This window comes from Eptatretus burgeri, chromosome 2 (genome assembly GCF_056783735.1).
Source record: "Eptatretus burgeri isolate ZD-2024b chromosome 2, Ebu_testis_v1, whole genome shotgun sequence".
Classification (NCBI taxonomy): domain Eukaryota; kingdom Metazoa; phylum Chordata; class Myxini; order Myxiniformes; family Myxinidae; genus Eptatretus; species Eptatretus burgeri.
Window position 1 is genome coordinate 16,072,458 of NC_140962.1, and position 19,850 is coordinate 16,092,307.

At 42.8% G+C, this 19,850-nt stretch overlaps 1 protein-coding gene across 3 annotated transcripts in view; it reads left to right on the forward strand.

Moving 5' to 3' along the window:
• The window catches only part of STK16 (serine/threonine kinase 16), a 66,315-nt gene that overhangs the window by 15,545 nt on the left and 30,920 nt on the right, over positions 1 to 19,850 (forward strand). For all 3 annotated transcript variants that reach the window (XM_085863904.1, XM_085863896.1, XM_085863914.1), the window contains exons 3-4: positions 5,707 to 5,926; positions 6,607 to 6,740. In XM_085863904.1, coding sequence (XP_085720030.1) covers positions 5,707 to 5,926; positions 6,607 to 6,740 — 354 coding nt within the window. The remainder of the gene's footprint in view (positions 1 to 5,706; positions 5,927 to 6,606; positions 6,741 to 19,850) is intronic.

Below are 19,850 nucleotides of genomic sequence, written 5' to 3' on the forward strand. Positions count from 1 at the left end.
ATTGGTCGACAGATAAATGGCCGTAACTTGGGAACCGCTCGTCCGATTGACAAACCCTGAAAAGGCACATCTGCGGGTCCCCGGCAATATTCCTGGCAAGTTTCAATCAGATCGGACCGTCAATCGTGCAAAATAAATAAATATTAATTATGACGTCATTCGTAATGTCATAGCACCGTGTCTTGTCATTGGTCGACAGATAAATGGCCGTAACTTGGGAACCGCTCGTACGATTGACATCAAACCACGAAAAGGCACATCTGCGGGGCCCCGGCAATATTCCTGGCAAGTTTCAATCGGACCGGCGGTCGTCGAGAAACTGCGGTCGCACACACACACACACACACACACACACACACACACACACACACACACACACACACACACACACACACACACACACACACACACACACACACACACACACACACACACACACACACAGCTGGAATAATAGATAGATGCAGCCTGTGGCTGCTGATTGCATCATTGCTGGGAGCATGGCTGTGCCGCTGATGCATTGCCCCCCTAGTTCCAGTAATTTGGGACTCATTGTGCCTACTTCAGAGGGATGATAGGCTGAGTCAACCCACCTGGTGTTATTTACCGGAAAACAGGGGCTCAAACTCAAGGCCCTAAGATATTAAGCCAGCCACCTTAATCGTTAAGGCAACACCAGGCTTCCTAGGAGAATGAAGCCACAATTTTTTGTTTTTTTTTTGGTATGGCCTTATTTTCTGCCAATGGTACGAGCTGTTTGTCTGGCACAACTACTGGTACAATTATTGGGGAACCATCTACCATCGCATATTTGCATGGGGGTATTTTATTTTTCGGGGGGTGGTGGGGCGGATGTTCGGGTTGAGTGGCATGTTGTAAATAATCATCTTGTTTAATAATTTGTTAATGGGTAATTCTTTCCAGTTGATTAGTGTCCTTGACCTACTTTCTTTAGTCTTGCCCCAAAGGGGGTGCAAGATTGTGTGTGTGTGTGTGTGTGTGTGTGTGTGTGTGTGTGTGTGTGTGTGTGTGTGTGTGTGTGTGTGTGTGTGTGTGTGTGTGTGTGTGTGTGTGTGTGTGTCCATGTCTATATATTTTCACTTTAAAAATGGTTTCCTGTGCAACTGTTCGAGGCAAAGCTTTAAACATAGGAGGGACTCCCCATAGAAAATATTTTATTGATAACTCTGCCGTCATTGGTCACATGGTATGGAAGCCATATTGGATTCAAGGGGAAAAAAATGTGGACATCATTTTCTCTGAAACTGCTCAACAAATTTTTTTTAAAACTTTGCATACGTCATCAACTCCACATGGAGTATATAGGGTGATAACAATGACCTCATCTGAAACTTCAAATATCTCATCTATGACCGGATGTGAGTGAAGAATTAAATTTATGACGTTCATAACCAATGCCAATAAATAAACCATGTACCATAATAGGGTGCGTGAATGATATGGTTATATGGGCAATAACAGCAGTGGGCCATAATAGTCGTGTATTCAGTAATTGATGGTATTTTTGTTCAGAATGAATGCGCCAGCCGAGACTGCACTCTACGAGTGCCGTTATAGTTTTGGATTGTGACCTAATTAACAATAAAACGTTTTTGATCGTTACTTGAATAATTTTCCTCCGATTTTCATGATGTTTCGTTTATGGATGGATTGTAGATCGGGACACATTTTCTTTATTTACACTATCTCTAAATGTTGAAAGTCAAGATCATATGGCGGTCCAAACAAAATATGGTCATCAATGGATCACGAGCGCCGGGGAAGGCTTACCCTTGGCAATTGCTTTGTGATTGCAGTGGTTTTTTATTTTTTTTGCGCACATGTCTAAAATTATTTTCAAAACTTTGGGGTCTCTGCAGACTTGGGAAGGAAGGTAGCTGGAGAAGGTATACTCTGAGTTTTCGTCCCTGCCATCTGTAACTTTCTATTCTTGTGCTCACATCAGTAAAATTGCCGTTTCAAAGGATGAGCATGAATGAACCACGAGAAACGGCGGGAAATGTTGTGTTTTCTGGTAGTTAATTTTGTATGTACGAGTAGTAAGTTTGCCCTGTGTTCACGTCCAATTTAAACTAAAGTCATCAATTAGAAGACTGAGTGTAAGTATTGGAGTCGAAAAACAAATGAGGCATTTCAAGCTCTGCAGAAATCGTTTGTTTGTAGTTTTTGTGTAAAATATTTCCAGTGATTAGATGAGACTTTCTTCTTTTTTTTTTTTGATTGAAGTTCTTTTAACAAGTGGATGAGAGAAAATATTTGTGTGATACAAATACGATTTGAGGAAAAGAAAGGAAAGGCGAGTATGTAATATATAATGTCGGGTGACATGCCTATGTGATGTAATGAGGTGAAGCGAATGACCATTGTACAGTAATTAGTTGCTTATATATCTGGCAGGATGGCCTATAAGTACGCACACTTGCCTCTGAGCTCTCTAGCCTGGGTTTGAATCCCGACCCAACCTTAAGCTGTCATTCCGGTGTTTCACAGGCAGGGTGTTTCATAAATGTGTGTGCCGTCCCACGAATGCATGTTAAACTGGGCATCCCTTTTGCTGGAATTAGTTGGACATTAAAGATCCCATATTGTTTTTTGTGAAGAGTAGGTGAGGTCTCGCCGGCACTCTGAGAAAATTCCAAATTCCTGCCCTCACCAGCAGATGGCATTGCATCAACGGCACAGCCATGCCCTCAGCCAACGATGCCGCCCTACAGCTTGTGCTGCATACAAACGAAGAATAATTAGTTGCTTGTTGTTTGACTTGGCAGAGATTAAAACTTTGAGAATATAAAGAAACACTTGCACTTAAAAAAAAAAAATTGTATACGATGGCGAGGCTCGTATAAGAACTAACACACACAGAACGCACAACAAGAGGGGTGGGAGAGGCAAGGAAAAAACAGTGGGGAGCAGAGACAAGAGGAGATCTGTGGAAGGGAGAGGGATGGGGCAGGGTACATGTGGTAAACAAGATGGACACAACAGGGACTTTCAGGAAGGAAAGCAGGGAATTTGAAGGAGGTGGGTTTGGGGTGGATTAGTGGGGGTAAAAAAGATCATGGTTTTGGATGGATGAAGATAAGAGATGGTGGTGAACAGCTGTTTTGAAGACCTGGAGGGAAGAATGGGATTGAAGACAGTGAGGGAACTTGTTCCAAAGGTGGGGAAAAAATGAGGAATGAAGGAGTGAAGGTGAGCAGTGATTCTTGATTTTGGTAGTTTTACTAGAAAACTGCTGGCTTTAAAAATGGACCTTCAGCGCCATATGGAAATATAGGGGGTGTACATATCTTAGACAGAGCAGGGGTGGGGGGCGAGGCCAGAGAAGAGACAGTAGAAGACAGAAAGACCACCGACCTGCCTGCAGTTAGAGAGTTAGAGCCCCAAAAACTCAGCCTCATCGCGGGAGATACCAACGATCCTAAGTGCCTTGGTTTCCACAGCGTGAAGCCGAGAATCATTTCCACAGCATGAAACTGCTCTCCCCAGAGGGGAGAGCAGTACTCCATCAGGCTGTGGACAAAAGCTATGTTTGTGGTCAGGAGCTCAGGTGTACCAAGGAAGGACTTTGCATGACGGAGGATGCCCAGTGGGCGACTGGCTTTGGAGGCCAGCTAACGATTATCCAATAACAATTAAAATCGCCAGGTTCATAATCGAACGGAAAACCAAATACTGCATTGGAGTCATCAAAAGGAACACAAATAAGTAAAGAGCAAGGATGAAATCATCAGGAGGAACTTGGATAGGATTCGGGTTTCAGCCGCTACTCCACAATCCTCAAACCCATCCAGGCACAGCCAAGTGAGCCTTAGAGAAAAACTTCTGCAACAATTCACTTCTTCTGAGAGAGATAGATAACAAAAGAGAGGAATAGAGAGTAAAAGAGATGAAAGAGAAGACCAAACAAAAATTAGAATGAATAAAGAGAAATGTGAAAAAAATGGATAAAGGTAAGAAGGATAAAGATAATAATTACATAAACTCTGCATTGTATTTTAATTTTTTGTTGTTCGTTGTGAGGATATGGCCGGTGCTTCCTTTTAAAGGAAGCATTTACTGTTCATCCCACTTTGCATCAAGACATTCAAAGTATCAGCCACAAAATATGAACATCAGATCACATGTGCACCAGATCAGTGGAAGCATGCAGATTATCCTCTCCATGGAGATCATTAATGAGCCAACTGGGTTTTTGCTAACAGTCCGGTTACGACATGGTAACACTCGTAGGATAAGCTATGCTTTGAGAAAATTGGAACACTATTCATTAATACTGGAACATTCTGTGGGATTTGAACTCGTCACCAACACTGTATTTTGAATCGATGATAAAAAGTTTGACATTTGACCGGAGATGAGATATAGAGTTCCTGACACTCAAATGTTCATGGAACTCAATATCTTTGCCTCCTATCATATATTTACAGCTGCAGTGTGCACTGCCGAAGGTACCAGGTAATCTTGGCACAGCGGCACTCAGCGTTGGCATTGCCGTCATGAATGTTCTTCTTTACCGTGGCATTATTTCTGTTGTTGTTTGTTGCACCTTCTGGTTTCTACCTGTTGTGCTGCTTCTCGTCATGGATGATCAGATCGAGGTTGATGTTAAAAAGCTTTAAAGTGCAGCATGAGAAGTTTTTAAAAGCCAAGAAATTGATGCATCTAATTATGCTGGGTATTCCAAAAACCAAATTTAAATCAACAATGAAATGCACTTTGGGAGACCGTGCACGTCGAGTTTTTTTTTTTCAAATGCACGGTCACCGTGACTAATGTAATGTTCGGGAGGACATTTTCTTTCTCCCCTTGTGTAAGCTCTGGAGTGCAGTGAAGAGGAAATTGTTTTTCATGTCTTGCGTGGAATGATTTATTGGGACACAATCAGTTGCTCTTAATTGTGGTACTAGGATTCCTCCCCAGAAGTGACTCATTCTGATCAAATGTCATCTTCCCGATGAAAACGCCTAAGATATTGATGCAGAGTACATCGGGTTCCACTTTCTCCTGCTCTCTGAGAATATGTGGTATCCATTTTGCCATCACCTTTCTTTTCTCCAGAACCTCAGTGACAACACGATGCACTGCTTGCTGCTGACTTTGGTATTCTTGAATATATTGCAGTTTCGTGAACTGTGTTGCGACAACCTTGATGCAAGAATTCACGAATCGCCGAACAGTTCGAGAGTGCGGATGAGTGTTCGAAAGGACGGCAAAAAATCCATTGGTGGATGTCGTGCGCACTATTATTCTGCATCACCATGAATTTAACATGAGTTCTGACATCTTCTTCACTGAAGCTTTCTGCAATGGCCACATCCTTGTTACTTGATGCCATTATTTTAATTGCTAAAACCAAATCAAATAACTGACCAAATACAGCACTAGAGTATCAGGAGGAACCCCAAAAAGACAAAGATGGAGTCATGAGAAGGAACCTCAGAATGAAACAAATAGTGTGGGAAACTTGCCTTTACCAGGCATTTCTCAAATGGCACCCGAGAACTTTTTCTTCTCAGAAAGAGTACCAACAGTATGACTGTATACATGTACTTATAAACATGTGGTCCCTTCTCACCTTTTACTTTTAAAGTTAGAAGTGGGTGATAATAATTGTGATTACCTTCATATGCTGATTTTGACATATTTGTGTGAAAACTATTTCATGATTGCTGTTCTTGGCAGTGGGTTCAGCTACGTGGATTTGGTAGAGGGCTTACATGACGGTCATTTCTACGCGTTGAAGCGTATCATTTGTCATGACAAAGAAAGCAAGCATGTGGCCTTGTCTGAAGCTCATGCACACCAACTGTTCCAGCACCCAAACGTGCTTCCTCTTGTCGGGACGAGAGAGATGGATAAGGCGGCTACTTGTGAAGTCTGGCTGCTTCTGCCTTATCACCAGGTATTCCATCTTGTTTCTCCAATTATTTTGTCACTTACCTCATATTTGGTTAGAAATATCTGCTGAGTTCTAAAAACTTTCTACAAAGAAAATTTGCATGGCACAGATCTCGACGAAGGAAGAAGATGGATTTTTTGATGCTTATGCAATTGTGCTCCCCTTTTTTTTTCTACAGGGTCGAAGGCTCATGGAGGAGCAGCAATACAAATCGTGCATAGACATGCAGATAAATACATAAGACAACACAGGACTTGACTTCAGACAAACAGGCACTGAGCTTGGGGAAAGTTACGTAATTTCCCGGGGCACTGGATACCGGCAACGCTCTCGATTTGATGTCTCTGTCTCTGTCTCTGTCTCTGTTTCTGTCTCTCTCTTTGTCTCTGTGTCTCTGTCTCTGTCTCTCTCTTTGTCTCTGTGTGTCTCTCTCTCTGTCTGTGCATGCAGTGGGGAAATTAGCAGGAAATTTTCTCCTCTCCATGGATGCCAAACTATGGGGTTTCCCATGCTCTATCCTGTAAATGCTGAACGTCAGGCGAGGAAATGTCACATCACATTTTTCAAGACTTTGGTACAACTCAGCCAGGATCTGAATCGGACAGTTGACCTCGCAAATTCACAGCGGATGCTATAGTCATTATGCCAGTGAGTCTGGCCCTTTGCTTTCTTTGTCTTTCCAGAAAGGGACACTATGGGATGAACTTGAACGCCTCAGAGACAAGGGAAGTGTCATGGAGGAGGAGCACATCTCTCAGATCTTACACGGAATTTGCTCTGGATTGAAGGCAATTCATGACCGTGGATATGCGCACAGGTATGTTGTGTTGTACAAACTGCCAGGCTGTGCACCCACATACCACATACCACATTCTGGGATTATAATATTGTAATATTTTGAACATCATATTAGGAGCCATCAAATAAATGTGCAACTAGAACGGCACACGGTAGAGCGCATACCTCCACCAGGCTGAACAGTTTGCGCTCTGTATCCCACTGTTAGGCTGGATCTGCATCCAGACCTGAATCAAAACCAAATTGGCTTGTTCTTGTCACCTATCCAACTCATCCACCAAGTTTCATCCGAATCCATCAATAACTTTTTGAGATATCATGCGATATATAGTTTTTGGCCCAATCTGTCAATGGCGAAGAATCACTTAAAAATTATAGTATCCGGACCCGGATCATCACCAAAATCAAATCAGTTCATCCTTTGCACACACAAACCTCTCCACCAAGTTTCATCCCAATATGTCCATAGTGTTTTGAGATATCCTGCTCACAGACAAACAGAGGGGTGAAAACATAACCTTCGTCCACTTTTAGTGGCGAAGGGATGGCAGAATTTTTAACCGCCCTCTTCAAATCTTCCACACATAGCCTTTCCTTTTCTTTATTCTGATCTTGATCAACATTAATTTACTTTGATCATCTCCCCCTTCCCTACATTCCCTTTTCTTCACAGTCAGATGCTCTTCCCTTCCCCTCTTCAATTTTCTTTCACAGTTCACCACCTTTTCCATTTGCACATTCAATATGTGGATAACTCTTGCAAAGAACTTAAACGAGAAGGGCACTCAGGGGAGCGTATATCTCTGCCACGCAATGCCTGATCCAGTTGAACATATCAGGCCCAATACAATTTTGGAATATCATGCTACACAGTATTTTGTTTTTTGCCCCGTCTCTCGATAGTGAAGAATCATTTTAAAAATTAAAAAATTCTCGTATCCGGATCTGGAGTCGGATCTTCACCAAAATTGAATCAATTCTTCCTTGTGACACACCAAACCTGTCCACCAAGTTTCGTCCAAAACTTTTAAGAGATACAGTATGGTGCTATATATCGTTTTTGGTCTTGTCTCTCAATGGCGAAGAATTACTTTAAAAATTATAGTATCCAGATCTGGATCATCACCAAAATCTAATCAGTTTGTCCTTGTCTCACATCTAACCTGCCCTCCAAATTTCATCCGAATCTGTCCACAACTTTTTGAGATATCATGCACACAAACAAAAAAATACAAACAGACAGGGGTGAAAACAACCACCGTCCACCTTCGGTGGGTGGAGCTGCGGAGGTAATAAATGATTGCATAAATGTAACGTCTTGGAATCCTTGGAAAATTGTAATTATAAACTTCTTCATTCAGCAAATGTACATATTGTATTGCACTGATGAATGGGTGGACAAGACGATATTGGCATACGATGTCCAGAACTGTTCATCCCACTTTGCCTGGTCGAGTCATCTCGATGAATTCCTAAAATATATGAGCTTTATGGATATGGCATCCGGGGACCTTTGAAAATCTTTCATTCAAAGTGTTGTGAGCAAAGCCATGGAACTTTTAAAACCATGTCCGTTAGTTCATGTCAGGGTTGGGATACCTACTGATGACAACATGCCATTTATTCAGTAATGGCATTGGGGAGAGATTATAGTAAGAAGGCGACACGGCAGTTCCGCTAGCAGCTTATTGAAGCAAACAAACAGACAGGGCACTTTAAAAAACAAATTGTGTGACCTTCATCAGGAAACCAGAATGGAGGTAAAAACAAACAAATGCATCTTGTCCATCTATATAAATAAAATGATAAACAAGTCTAAAGACGACGATGGTTCACGAGCGGTATTTGACGATGTAGATCGTTTCAGAAGTCAAGGATGAGACAATGTGATAATGTTTGATCAAGTTATAAAAATGATCAACATGATGTAGTACGAGTGACAGGTTATTAGCTGCAAAATGTCTAAAACCCGGTTTCGTTCAACAACTTAAAAAATTTGACCTTTGCATAACCTTTAAAGGTCACAAAACAATGTTGTGGACATTAAAATAAGGAAACGGGATACGTGCAATAGCTTATTGGAGTTGGTTCGTCGAAGAAGGTCGAAAACCCAGTTCGATTCCCACAACTTTGAAAATTTGACCTTTGTGACCTTTAAAGGTCAAAGGTCAAGGATTATGACCTTTGGTGCAAAACTTCCTCTGGAACATTCCAGGAACAATATGACGTCATATAGGCTATATGGCATTTCACACTCATCGGATTAGCCATACTTTGTTGAAATCAGCGTAAAAACAAAGTTGAAGGGGGCGCCACGGGCAAGGTGTTCGAGATAGAGCAAAATGGTTTCAAGACTTTAGGTGGGGAATGACCTCAAGATTATGCATAAAAAAATTTTCATCCGAGCTCTCAAAGTTTGGGCAGTCGTATGATTTTTATGTCAAAATTCGAAATTTTCTAACTTCGTGACATTGTGACCTTGACCTTGTGACCTTGACCTTGGGACGAAAATGAAAAATCGAGCTCCGTGGGGCTATGCAGGTGCCATTGGGCTAACCAAATACCGAAACCCCTGTCAGATTCGACAACCCCCCCCGAGGAGAAGATGCAAATTGAAATCGGCTACCCCCTAAAAACACGTTTTTTTGGGTGTGGCTCTGCCCATAATGGGCGCACCACGCCCATTCTCAGGAAAACACAACTAGATCATGATATAAACCTCCCACCAAAATTTTGTCAGGATCGGATCAAAACCCACGGAGCTATGCTCGGGACAGACAGACAGACAGACAGACAGACAGACACACAACAATAACGAATATAGTGGTCACTTATTTTTTACGTGAAAATATTTTTTCGTGAACCAATAAAATGGTGTGCATCTCAATTATTATCTCCACTCTCATCACTGTTACGGCCACAGTCACCATACTTCATCAGCACAACTCACAATTTCTTGCAATTCTACTTATGACATCTCAATTTACTTCCAACTTTTATCATATTTAGACTTTTGTCGAAACCTTCACAGTGACGGACGACGTCACGGCTTTCCTGTGTGTGCTGCATCAAGCCCAAATGTGACTGCATTGTTGCTGCTGTTGCCTCCATTTATCCCGTTTTCCGCGGGATTGTTATTTCTGATCTATGGCCCTCCCGTCCTATCAAGTACCATTCCATACCATTACCCATCATTGATAGGTGTATCTGCTCGTTAGGAAATAGAAATGGCCAGCACGGGATTCGATAGAAATAAAACGGCATCCGAAAATGACTTTCCGCTGGTGAGGTCACATGCTGGAAATTGTCAATGTTTGTCTTTGTGATCACGATTAGAGGACGGTCTATTTTCAGGGTAATTTGCACGAGTTGAATATATATTTTTTAAATTGATGGACTGAAAATTATACTGTGAAACTTCAATATTGCCTTGATAAATGTTATATCTTTGATTTGGCACATACATTGACATTTAAAAAGGACTGCATGAGCACATTAAGGTTTGAACTTGGGACAAATGTCATCAAATGTTCGCAATAATCAAAGTACTCGAACCAATTATGTTTCACTTTGCCCCCAGTTTTTGCAAACGCCTTCCTTCATGTTGTCTTATCCGATGAATGTTTGAAAATGGAGGCAAGGTTAATCATTGTTGGTGTTTAGATTATTATGAACATGTAACATACCTGTCCCACCCCCCCCCTGTTTTTATTTTCATTTTAAAATTTTACACAGAATGGAAGTTGAGTTCATCCAGATGATATGCCGTTTCATGTTAAATGTAACGGCCCTTTTTCATTGTGGTGCAGTATATTTAGAAAGAGCAGGCAGGATAATCTAGACGAGATGTATACACACACCCTTCTATAGGTTGTCTAGTCTGGGTTCGAATCTCGACCAAGCTACAAACTCTCTGCAGTGAGGCATCAATGTGTCCGCCGTCTCTCGGAAATACGTGAATCCGGACGATCCGTCTGCCAGCACTGGTCATTGGTGAGCGTTTAAGATCCCACGATCTCTTTCACCAAGAGAAGGAAAGCTATTTCCACCACCCTGAATGGATGACAAATTCCTGCCCTGACCCACTGCTGAGAAGACAGTGGCAAATGACCAAGCATTAGCTTTACCAAGCAACTACTCTGGCAGCACCAACGCTATCAAGAGTATGGTCATTTGATTTGATATTTATAAAGCTCAACTATTTCCCTAAAATGTGCATAACTTGTCTTTTTTTTTTTCTTTCATGTCATTGTTGGCCCACGCTAGCGAAGTGAATTGCGGGGTTAAGCGATCTGTCCCGTATGTGTGTGTCTGCATTTTGTTATTCTCTTTTTTCTGCAACCGCTTATCGGATTTAGACGAAATCTTCACCATTGGTGCACATTACTCATGTAGAATGGTTTAATGATAATTATGACACCATTGGTCATGTGGTGTGGCAACCATGCTGGAAAAAAAGGAGAAACATTGGACCTGTTTCTCCATGGGAAAAAATTGAAACTTGGCACACGTGAAGTAATCCCCATGGGGAATGTGACTTTTTTTTCTGATGTCATAGATGCCTTTGTTATTGTCATAATTGCATATGTAGAATGCTAATCTGATCAGTATGAAAATTTTTGAGGGTCATCTCGGGATAAATTGGTCCACAGAAAAAAGAAGGATGAAGTCATCGGTCATGTGGTTCGGCAGCTATATTTGAATATATATATATATATATATATATATATATATATATATATATATATATATATATATATATATATATATTTTAAACCTTCAAAAATCTCCGAAATGGCTGAACAGATCGAGGAGAAACTTTACAGGTATGACCACCGATCCATGATGAACAAAAAGTTCCCCACCTATGATGTCAAAGGTCACATGGTTTGGCAGTCATGTTGGTTTGAAGGGAAATATTAAAAAAAATTCTCTCTCTTGAACCGCTGCATCAATCAATGTGAAACTTCAAAATTATGATCCAGTAGTGATGGGAAATATATGTTTTAAATTTAAACCTGATCAGACGCATGGTCTGGCAGCCAGAATTATTAAATTTTTTGAATCTGTTCTTTTTGATTTTTTTTTGAATGAGGGTCACTTTTTTTTTTTTTGGTATACCTTGTTGAGGCTCATGTGAAAGCTAACAAATAATGCACAGCAAGGGGGGCATGAGACAAGAGGGGCAGCAGTGGGAAGGACAAAACAGTGGGGAACAGAGACATTAGGAGATCTGTGGAAGGCAGAGGGATGGGGGTGGGGAACACGTGGTATACAAGATTGACATTACAGGGACTTTCAGGAAGGAAAGCAGGGAATTTGAAGGAGGTGGGTTTGGGGTGGATTAACGGGCATAGAAAAGATCGAGGATTTGGATGGGGGACGATAAGAGGTGGTGGTGAACAGCTGTTTTGAAGGCCTGGAGGGAAGAATGGGATTGAACAGAGTGAGGGAGTTTATTCCAAAGGCGGGGAAAAAGAGGAATGAAAGAGTAAAGGTGAGCAGTGATTCGTGATTTTGGTAGTTTTATCAGAACAGAAGGGGATTGTTGGCGGACCTTGAGCGCCCTGGAGAAATATGGTGGGAACAAATTGCAGAGCCAGCAGGGGGGGGGGGCGAGACCGGAGAAGAGACGGTAGAAGACAGAAAGACCACTGACCTGCCTGTGGTGAGAGAGTGAGAGGCCCAAAGACTCAGCCTCTTTGTGGGAGATGCCAATGATCCAAAATGCCTTGGTTTCCACAGTGTGAAGCAGAGAAAGGTGGGAGGCAGGAGCACCAGCCCAGAGGGGAGAGCAGTACTCCATTAGGCTGTGGATGAAAGCTTTGTATGTGGTCAGGAGCTCAGGTGGGCCGAAGAAGGACTTTGCACGATGGAGGATTCCAAGTCGGCAACTGCCTTTGGAGGCCAGGTTGGAAATGTGGCTTTCCCAGGAAAGATCATGGCAGATAGTGAGACCCAGAAGCTTGAAAGAAAGGACTTCTTACAGAGGGTTGTTGAGAAAGTGGATGGGGGGGTTTGCCAAATGGTCATTTCGGAGAGACATCGTGAGGATTGAAAGACACGTTTCTACGTGTTGGACCAGTTTGTGATTTTACCTAGATCTGCAGTGAGCGAAGAAGCTGCTGCTTGCCGGTCTGAGGGATGACTGATGGTATGGCAGAGGGTGGAGTCATCAGCAAAGAGATATAGAGGATTTTTCAGAGAGTCGGAGAGATCGTTGATGAAAACCAGAAAAAGAACAGGGCCCAGAACGCTCTCTTGAAGAACTCCAGCCTGGACAGGAAGAGGGGATGAAAGAACTCCATTTAGGGCCACATGGTGACTGACATGAGAGGAAGTCTGCGAGCCATGAGTGGAGATGGCCTTTGATATCATAGGAAGAGAGTTTGGTGAGCAGGGCAGGGTGCCAGACCGTATTAAAAGCACACGACATGTCGAGGGATATGGCTCTGATTTCATGTCTGGCATTGAGGACCTCCATCCATTTTTGGGAGAGCATAAGCAGCATATCCAGCGTAGAGTGACCTGGTCTGAAACCAAATTGATGATCGGAAATCAGGCCATTGGAGAAGAGGAAGGATTTAATGTCTGAAGCGATGATAGATTCCATAACCTTGCTGATGATTGGCAGAAGGCTGATTGGTCTGTAGTTGCAGGGATCTGTTTTTGCATCTTTTTTATGCAGGGCAGTAATGTTTGCTGATTTCCCAGCAGATGGCAGATGACTTTGAGCAAATGAGAGGGTGAATAGAACAGAGAGAGGGTGAGCAAGAGCAGAAGAGCAGGTTTTTAGGACATGTGGGCTGATGCCGTCTGGACCGGTTGCAGAATCTGAGTCGAAGTTTGACAGCAAGCTCTCCACCTTGTCATTTGTAAAGGACAACTGGAGTCCAGGGACAGTTGGGTGCAACTGGGTAAGGTGGGTGCAGAAAGCGATGGATTTTGGACAAAAATTTTTGATGCAAACACCGAGTTTTGGCATTCAGCCTTTTCACGTGCGGTATCAGCAGTGTGGCCATTTGAGGTAAGGGAGGGGATAGCGGGGGAACATACACCAGAAACAGATTTGATTAGACGCCAACAGGATTGGGAGGAGGGCGAGAGGTTTGAGAGTTCAGACTTGAGCTTAGAAAGATGTTGTTTTCTGGCTCTCCTGAGGGTAGATACACACTTGTTTCAAGCTTTATGGAAGGAACTGAGATTACCCTCAGTTGGCTTTGCTTTCCATGAGGCAAAGGCAAGTTGTTTCAGGACAACTGCCTCTCCACAAGCTTAAGTGAACCATGGGCGGGAGGAAGGGTAGGACAACTGAAGACTAGATGGGATAAATCTGTGCATGAGGGAGAGCAAGTTTCTTTGAAAGAATTGCCAGGATGAGTTGATGTTGGAGAAAGTCGCGATGGGAGACCAGTCTCGAAGTTTGATGGCTGCTTGGAGACCCTGCCATTCGGTTTGAGTGAAATGCCAGACTCGACGGCGGTGAGGTGGTTCTCTGATAACAGCCAGAGAGATGTCCACTTTGACAAGCACGTGGTCAGAAGAACCGATTGGAGCGGAGGAAGAACAGCAGATATTTTCCGGGAAATTTGCCAAAATCAGATCCAGAAGAGATAGCGTACCATTGGTTGAGATCCGGGTCGGGAAATTGATCGATTGAGTCAGTCCCAATGAGTCGCAGAAAGCTTTTGCTGAAGTGCCATGACAGGTGAGAGAGGTACCCACACATAGCCATCTGGCATGATGACAACTGAAGTCACCACATATGAGGAAGAGAGAGTTTGGTACACTTGGCTGCATCTGAATGGTTTTGAGGGTGGAAGAGTAGTATCTGAAACCCGAGTCCTATCTAGGTTCCTCCTGATGACTTTATCTTTCCTTTTTGCTTGTTCTGACGACTTCTGATGACTCCAATGCAGTGCCTATTTTATTTGGTCTTCCATTTGATTTGAATTTAATTGTTTCAATGACAAATTTGCTGCACCAAGTCCTTCTCAAGATTGCGAAGTTTAAGTATTCTGTGAATACCATCCAGTTTTTATGTGAATTTTGTTTGGGACCATAAAGCTGGTATAAGAATATATGAAACCTTTTGGCTAATCACTTGTGTTGTATCCAAATCCATTTCCAATGATCTCTTAAAAACCTTCCTTACATTTAACATCCTCGTTCAATTTTAGATTCACATATATATTTTACTTAGCTCCCTCCACGCTGCCTTATAATTCACTATTATTTGATGTTTTTCTGTATCTTTGGATGTCATTTCTTCAAGTGTGATCCAAAGATGCCTGTCCAGCTGTGACTGTCTGTGTTTTCCCTATTTTTGGCTCTCATTTGCTTTCCCCTTACTTGCCTGTTGTCTGCCTCATTGATCTAATGGTTGGAGCATCCCTCTGAGTCTAGGAGGTCGAATCCTGCTCGAGTCATACCAAAGACTTTAAAAATGGTATGTGTGTTCTCCTTGCTTGATGCTTAGCATTTAAAAAGGATCGAGCATGGACAAACAACCATAAGTTGGGATCAACAGCACAGGTTTTGATAAGTCTAATGACCTCCTTTTGGGGTATTATATTGTTGTGGTTTTAAAAAACCACTATTGTAAATATGCACTCACGACACGGAGATCCTTCAGTGTAGTTATTTCCATAATAAATGTTTAGAATAGTCCCTTACCTTTAGATGGATCAGTGGGATCCAAACTGCATTGAAACGGGTAGATTAGGATTCAACCCCTATTTTTCTTTTGCACGTGGAAGGTTGTCGGGAAGGCGTTGGCAGCCATTTGATGTTGGCTTGTGCCGATCCCTTCCTCACATTCCCTTTATCGTCAATTTCTCTCCGTCTCTCTCTCTTCTTTATCATTAATTTCTCCCTCTCTCTTCTTTATCTTTAATCTATATCTATAGCTCTCACTCTCTCCCTCCTCTCACTCTCTCCCTCCTCTCACTCTCTCCCTTCTCTCACATCGTTAATTTCTCTCTCCCTCTCTCTATCTTCTTTATCGTTAATTTCCCTCTCCCTCTCTCTCTTTCTTCTTTATCGTTAATATCTCTCTCTTCTTTATTGTTAATTTCTCTCTCTTCTTTATCGTTAATTTATTTCTCTCTCTCCTCTCTCTCGCTCCCTCTTCTTTATCCTTAAATTCCTCTCCTCTCTTTTCTCACACCACCCATAAGTACACGAACTTTTATTTAATACAGACTGTAGTTTGACACGATCTCTTCCTACACACCCACGGAAGGTAGTCAAGACGTTAAGTACCATTACAGTACCTCAAACTCCCCCGCTCTAAAAGGAGATCCCTCATCCCGCAACCCTTAACTCCATTGTCAGTCTTCGTGATGGCTATCACATGCCCGGGCAATGTTTGGTCAGCATTGACCTGAGGGGCATCGGCTCTGTTTGTTTCCCCATAATCGTTCTTGCGCGCATTTGGCGCTGCGTGCCTTGAAGTAGCCGAATGCTCGCTCGCTTTAAAGGTCCCCTGACATGCCAAAGTACATAAATTTCATTTATATATGTCCTCGAGTTTTTCATCGTGATTTCAGATCTGACAATGTTTTTTTTCACAAAACTCATTCTGTAAAAGGTAAGATTAAAAAAACAAACGTCTTTGGGAACGCCCCTAAAAATTCTCCTAAAAGGGGTGGAACCAACATGACGTCACGTACAGTATGTCAAAGGCTGCACATTAATTACTCGGGTGGGTGGTCTACGTGATTGTATTGCCTTTCTGTGTGTTTCCACATTGGATTGGTCGACTCAATCGCTTCATTCATTTCTGCTTTAAAAAAAATCGAACATTTCGTTTTGAATAATGGATGACATGGACTTTCACTTGTCTGGTAATGACAGTGAGTGTGAGAGAAATGAAGGATTTTGGTCTGAAGCACATGGAGAATTTTCGGATAACGTAATTGTGGGAGGTGAAGTTCAGGCAGCTGGAAATGAAATACGGCCTTACCAGTTCGAGCCCGAAGCAGGACAAGCAGAGGAAAATGGCGATGAAATTCCCAGAGTTCATGATGATGGAGGACATCGAAGGAAGACTGAGAAATAACAACTGGTTCGACTAAATCCTATTCGTAATTCAATAATGTAAATACGACTTGCATACTGCTCGATATATCAGAAATATTTTAGTGAGGTGACGTGACCAGCACAGCGCAGTGGGCATGTTGCCTCGCGGCGAATGAATCGCAAGCAAGGCCAGCCCATGTCATCGGCCGTATCTCTCCGCGTATAAAACGAAGCAATCTCGCTGTCCGGATACGGTGAAAACTTGTGTGCAGAACACACCTTGCGATACAATTGTCTCGAGTAGCCCGATAAATCTGACGTTCTGTTGCATTTTTATTTATTTTATTCCTACTGTCGTCATGTAGCACCAGCAGAAAAAAAAAAAAGAAGAAAAGAGAATAATAAAAGAAAGCTACAGCACTAGTCGGACGGACGACGGATTTATCGGACTAGTCTAGACTCGAGAGTTGACAAGTAACTTGTATTAGCATGCACACAATGTACAAGTCAATGCGTAAGAGTCCCGAGGCTATGAGGCCCTGTAATAGGACAGATAAATATGTCTTTCATAGTTGTGCCAACATATTTTTCCCTGTTCATTTATTACAGCATTTTGGCTAAATGTTAATGAATAGCAAGCCAATGGAAGCAGTACCTTCACTTTAGAATAAACCCATGCATGTCGAGTGCAGCCATACCTGGCTTGCATGTATGTGGAATCGTACCTATCCCAGCAGGCTGGTTTCAACGAACAATTCAAGAAGCTGCAAAATGTGGGTGCAGGTTTTTCACATTGTTTGATTTTAAAATTATCTCCTTGCGCCTTGAAATGATGCAATATTAATGGTTAGTATTTTACTTGTATGTCCCTATAATTTTTTTTTTTTTTAATGGAAAGGTTAAACAGTCAAATTTTATATTTTGTGTACATGGTATAGCCCTTTATTGTGCATACATGTATTGGATTTGTATACGACTACGACAAGGTAGTAAAGGGATAAATGATTGCCTCGTGATTGTTGTGCATACACTGCTCAGAAGCATAATTTTTTGTCTCTGTGTGTGAGGAATGAGGGGTTGGGATGAATAGAGCCCATGCTCAAAGTCACTGTCTTCGAAGTGGGCGCTGCAAATGACGCTCGTGTCGCTGGGCCTTTCCAGTTTCCCCTCGTCAACTTCACTTTAGATGTCCATTTTCTCCGACGATTATTATCATCTTTCGGGAATACATGAAGGCTTACACCATCTTTGCTTGTATTGCTGCATCCTGCTACCGTACATCTAGCAGGCATTTTCGAAAGTACGGCCAAAACTATTTAAAACTTTCGAGAAACAATCACTGGAATTAAGACGATCACAGAGATTGCACTAACATGTACAAAATGCATTTGTACGTACTTTATAAGGCGCGCGACATCTCGACTCTCGAGTCAATCCACTCTGTGCGAGTTACTGTATGTGACGTCATGCTGCGATTCGCTGAAGCCCATTTTTTTAAGGGGCGGGGCATAGCACGTTGTGAAAGGCTCCAGAAATGATCTAAATATTGCTCTAATTATCCCATTTTTGATTAAAAAAAAAAAACATGGGTGATTTCTTCACTCGGAAGGTCAAGTTAATATATAAATAAGTTTCTTTTACATGTCAGGGGACCTTTAAGTGGTGGCAAGCGAAGTCTGACTCTTACGATAGCCAGAAGCCCCTACAGAGAGGACTCGCTGCAGAAACTCGATTGGGCGGGTCAAGGGAGGAGGAATGCCAATCTGCGCGCAGGCTTCGCCCAATGACATGCGCATTCTCGAAGCTTCCAGGCTGGCCTTATAAAAGAGCGAACCCTGGAGCGTTTGCTCGAGGCTGTTTTCAATGGTCATTTGCACCTTATTTCTTTTTCAACGGTTATCTGCGCAGATTCTTTCAACGGTCATTTGTTTGCTCTTTCTCAACGGGCGCCGGACACTGTTCCCTGAGGTATGACGTTATTTGTTTGCTTCTTTTTCAACGGGCACCAGACACTCTGTTTCCTGAGGCACGATGTCAATGGGCGCTGGACACTTCGTTGAGGTCGCGCTAATGGTTCTTGGCACTTTCTTTCCTTTGATTTTTACCTCACAAACTGTCATCATGAGAGAGAAGCCGAGGCTGTGAGGAAGCGGGCAGAGCCAAACCGATTAATAGGACTGAAACCTAGCTACACGACACGCATCTGGTCGTATCTCACATTGAGGCTGTCTCTTTACACATTATCTTTTCTGCTGCACCTTTCTCAGTTTCCCTTTTCAAACACACACACACACACACACACACACACACACACACACACACACACACACACACACACACACACACACACACACACACACACACACACACACACACACACACACACACACACACACACGTCACTCTTCTCCATGCACCCTCGACACTTCACAGTCTTTCTTCTCACTTCTATCCCTCAGCGTTCAATAGCGAGGACACCTCTTCCATCTGTTAGGCTGAGGCTGCAATTCCTCACTCCCCCTCTCTCTCCCCCTTTTTTGCTCCTCGGTTGTGAATGCTTGGGTCCATGTACTGTGTTAGCGGGTAGGTAAGGCGCTTGTTAACTTTGCTCTGTGTCTCTTTTTCTGATCTCATTACTGAACAAATTGCTTAACTCTCATTTCTCTCCGTGCCATTAAAATCCTTACGTCCCCCCCCCCACCCCCTCGCCTTTTCCTGCTACCCACTTGTGTAAATAAATCTTTTCTTGTTGCATCTATTTCCGATCTGTCCATGTCCATCTTTTCCACCATTAGTCTCGCACTGTCCGCACGTAGATAGCTTGGGAGGTTGAGATTCCTGACGGTTCGGTTGGCACGGTCCGGCGTGTGCTAGTTCAGCTGCATTCAAGACCACCAGATAACGTAAGGAGCACACTTGCCAAGGGTGCGTTCCCCAGTTGGGGGGCTATGGGACCCCCAGTTAAATGGTTGTTAGACGGACGGACACTGGGACTCGTGGTCGCTCGATTGGTGTTCGTAGTTGCGTTGTAGTTGTCGCAACCCACCGTGGGGTGAAGTTATTCGCTCCCAGTGGCCTCAGGTCTGGGTGAGTTTTAGAGAAACGG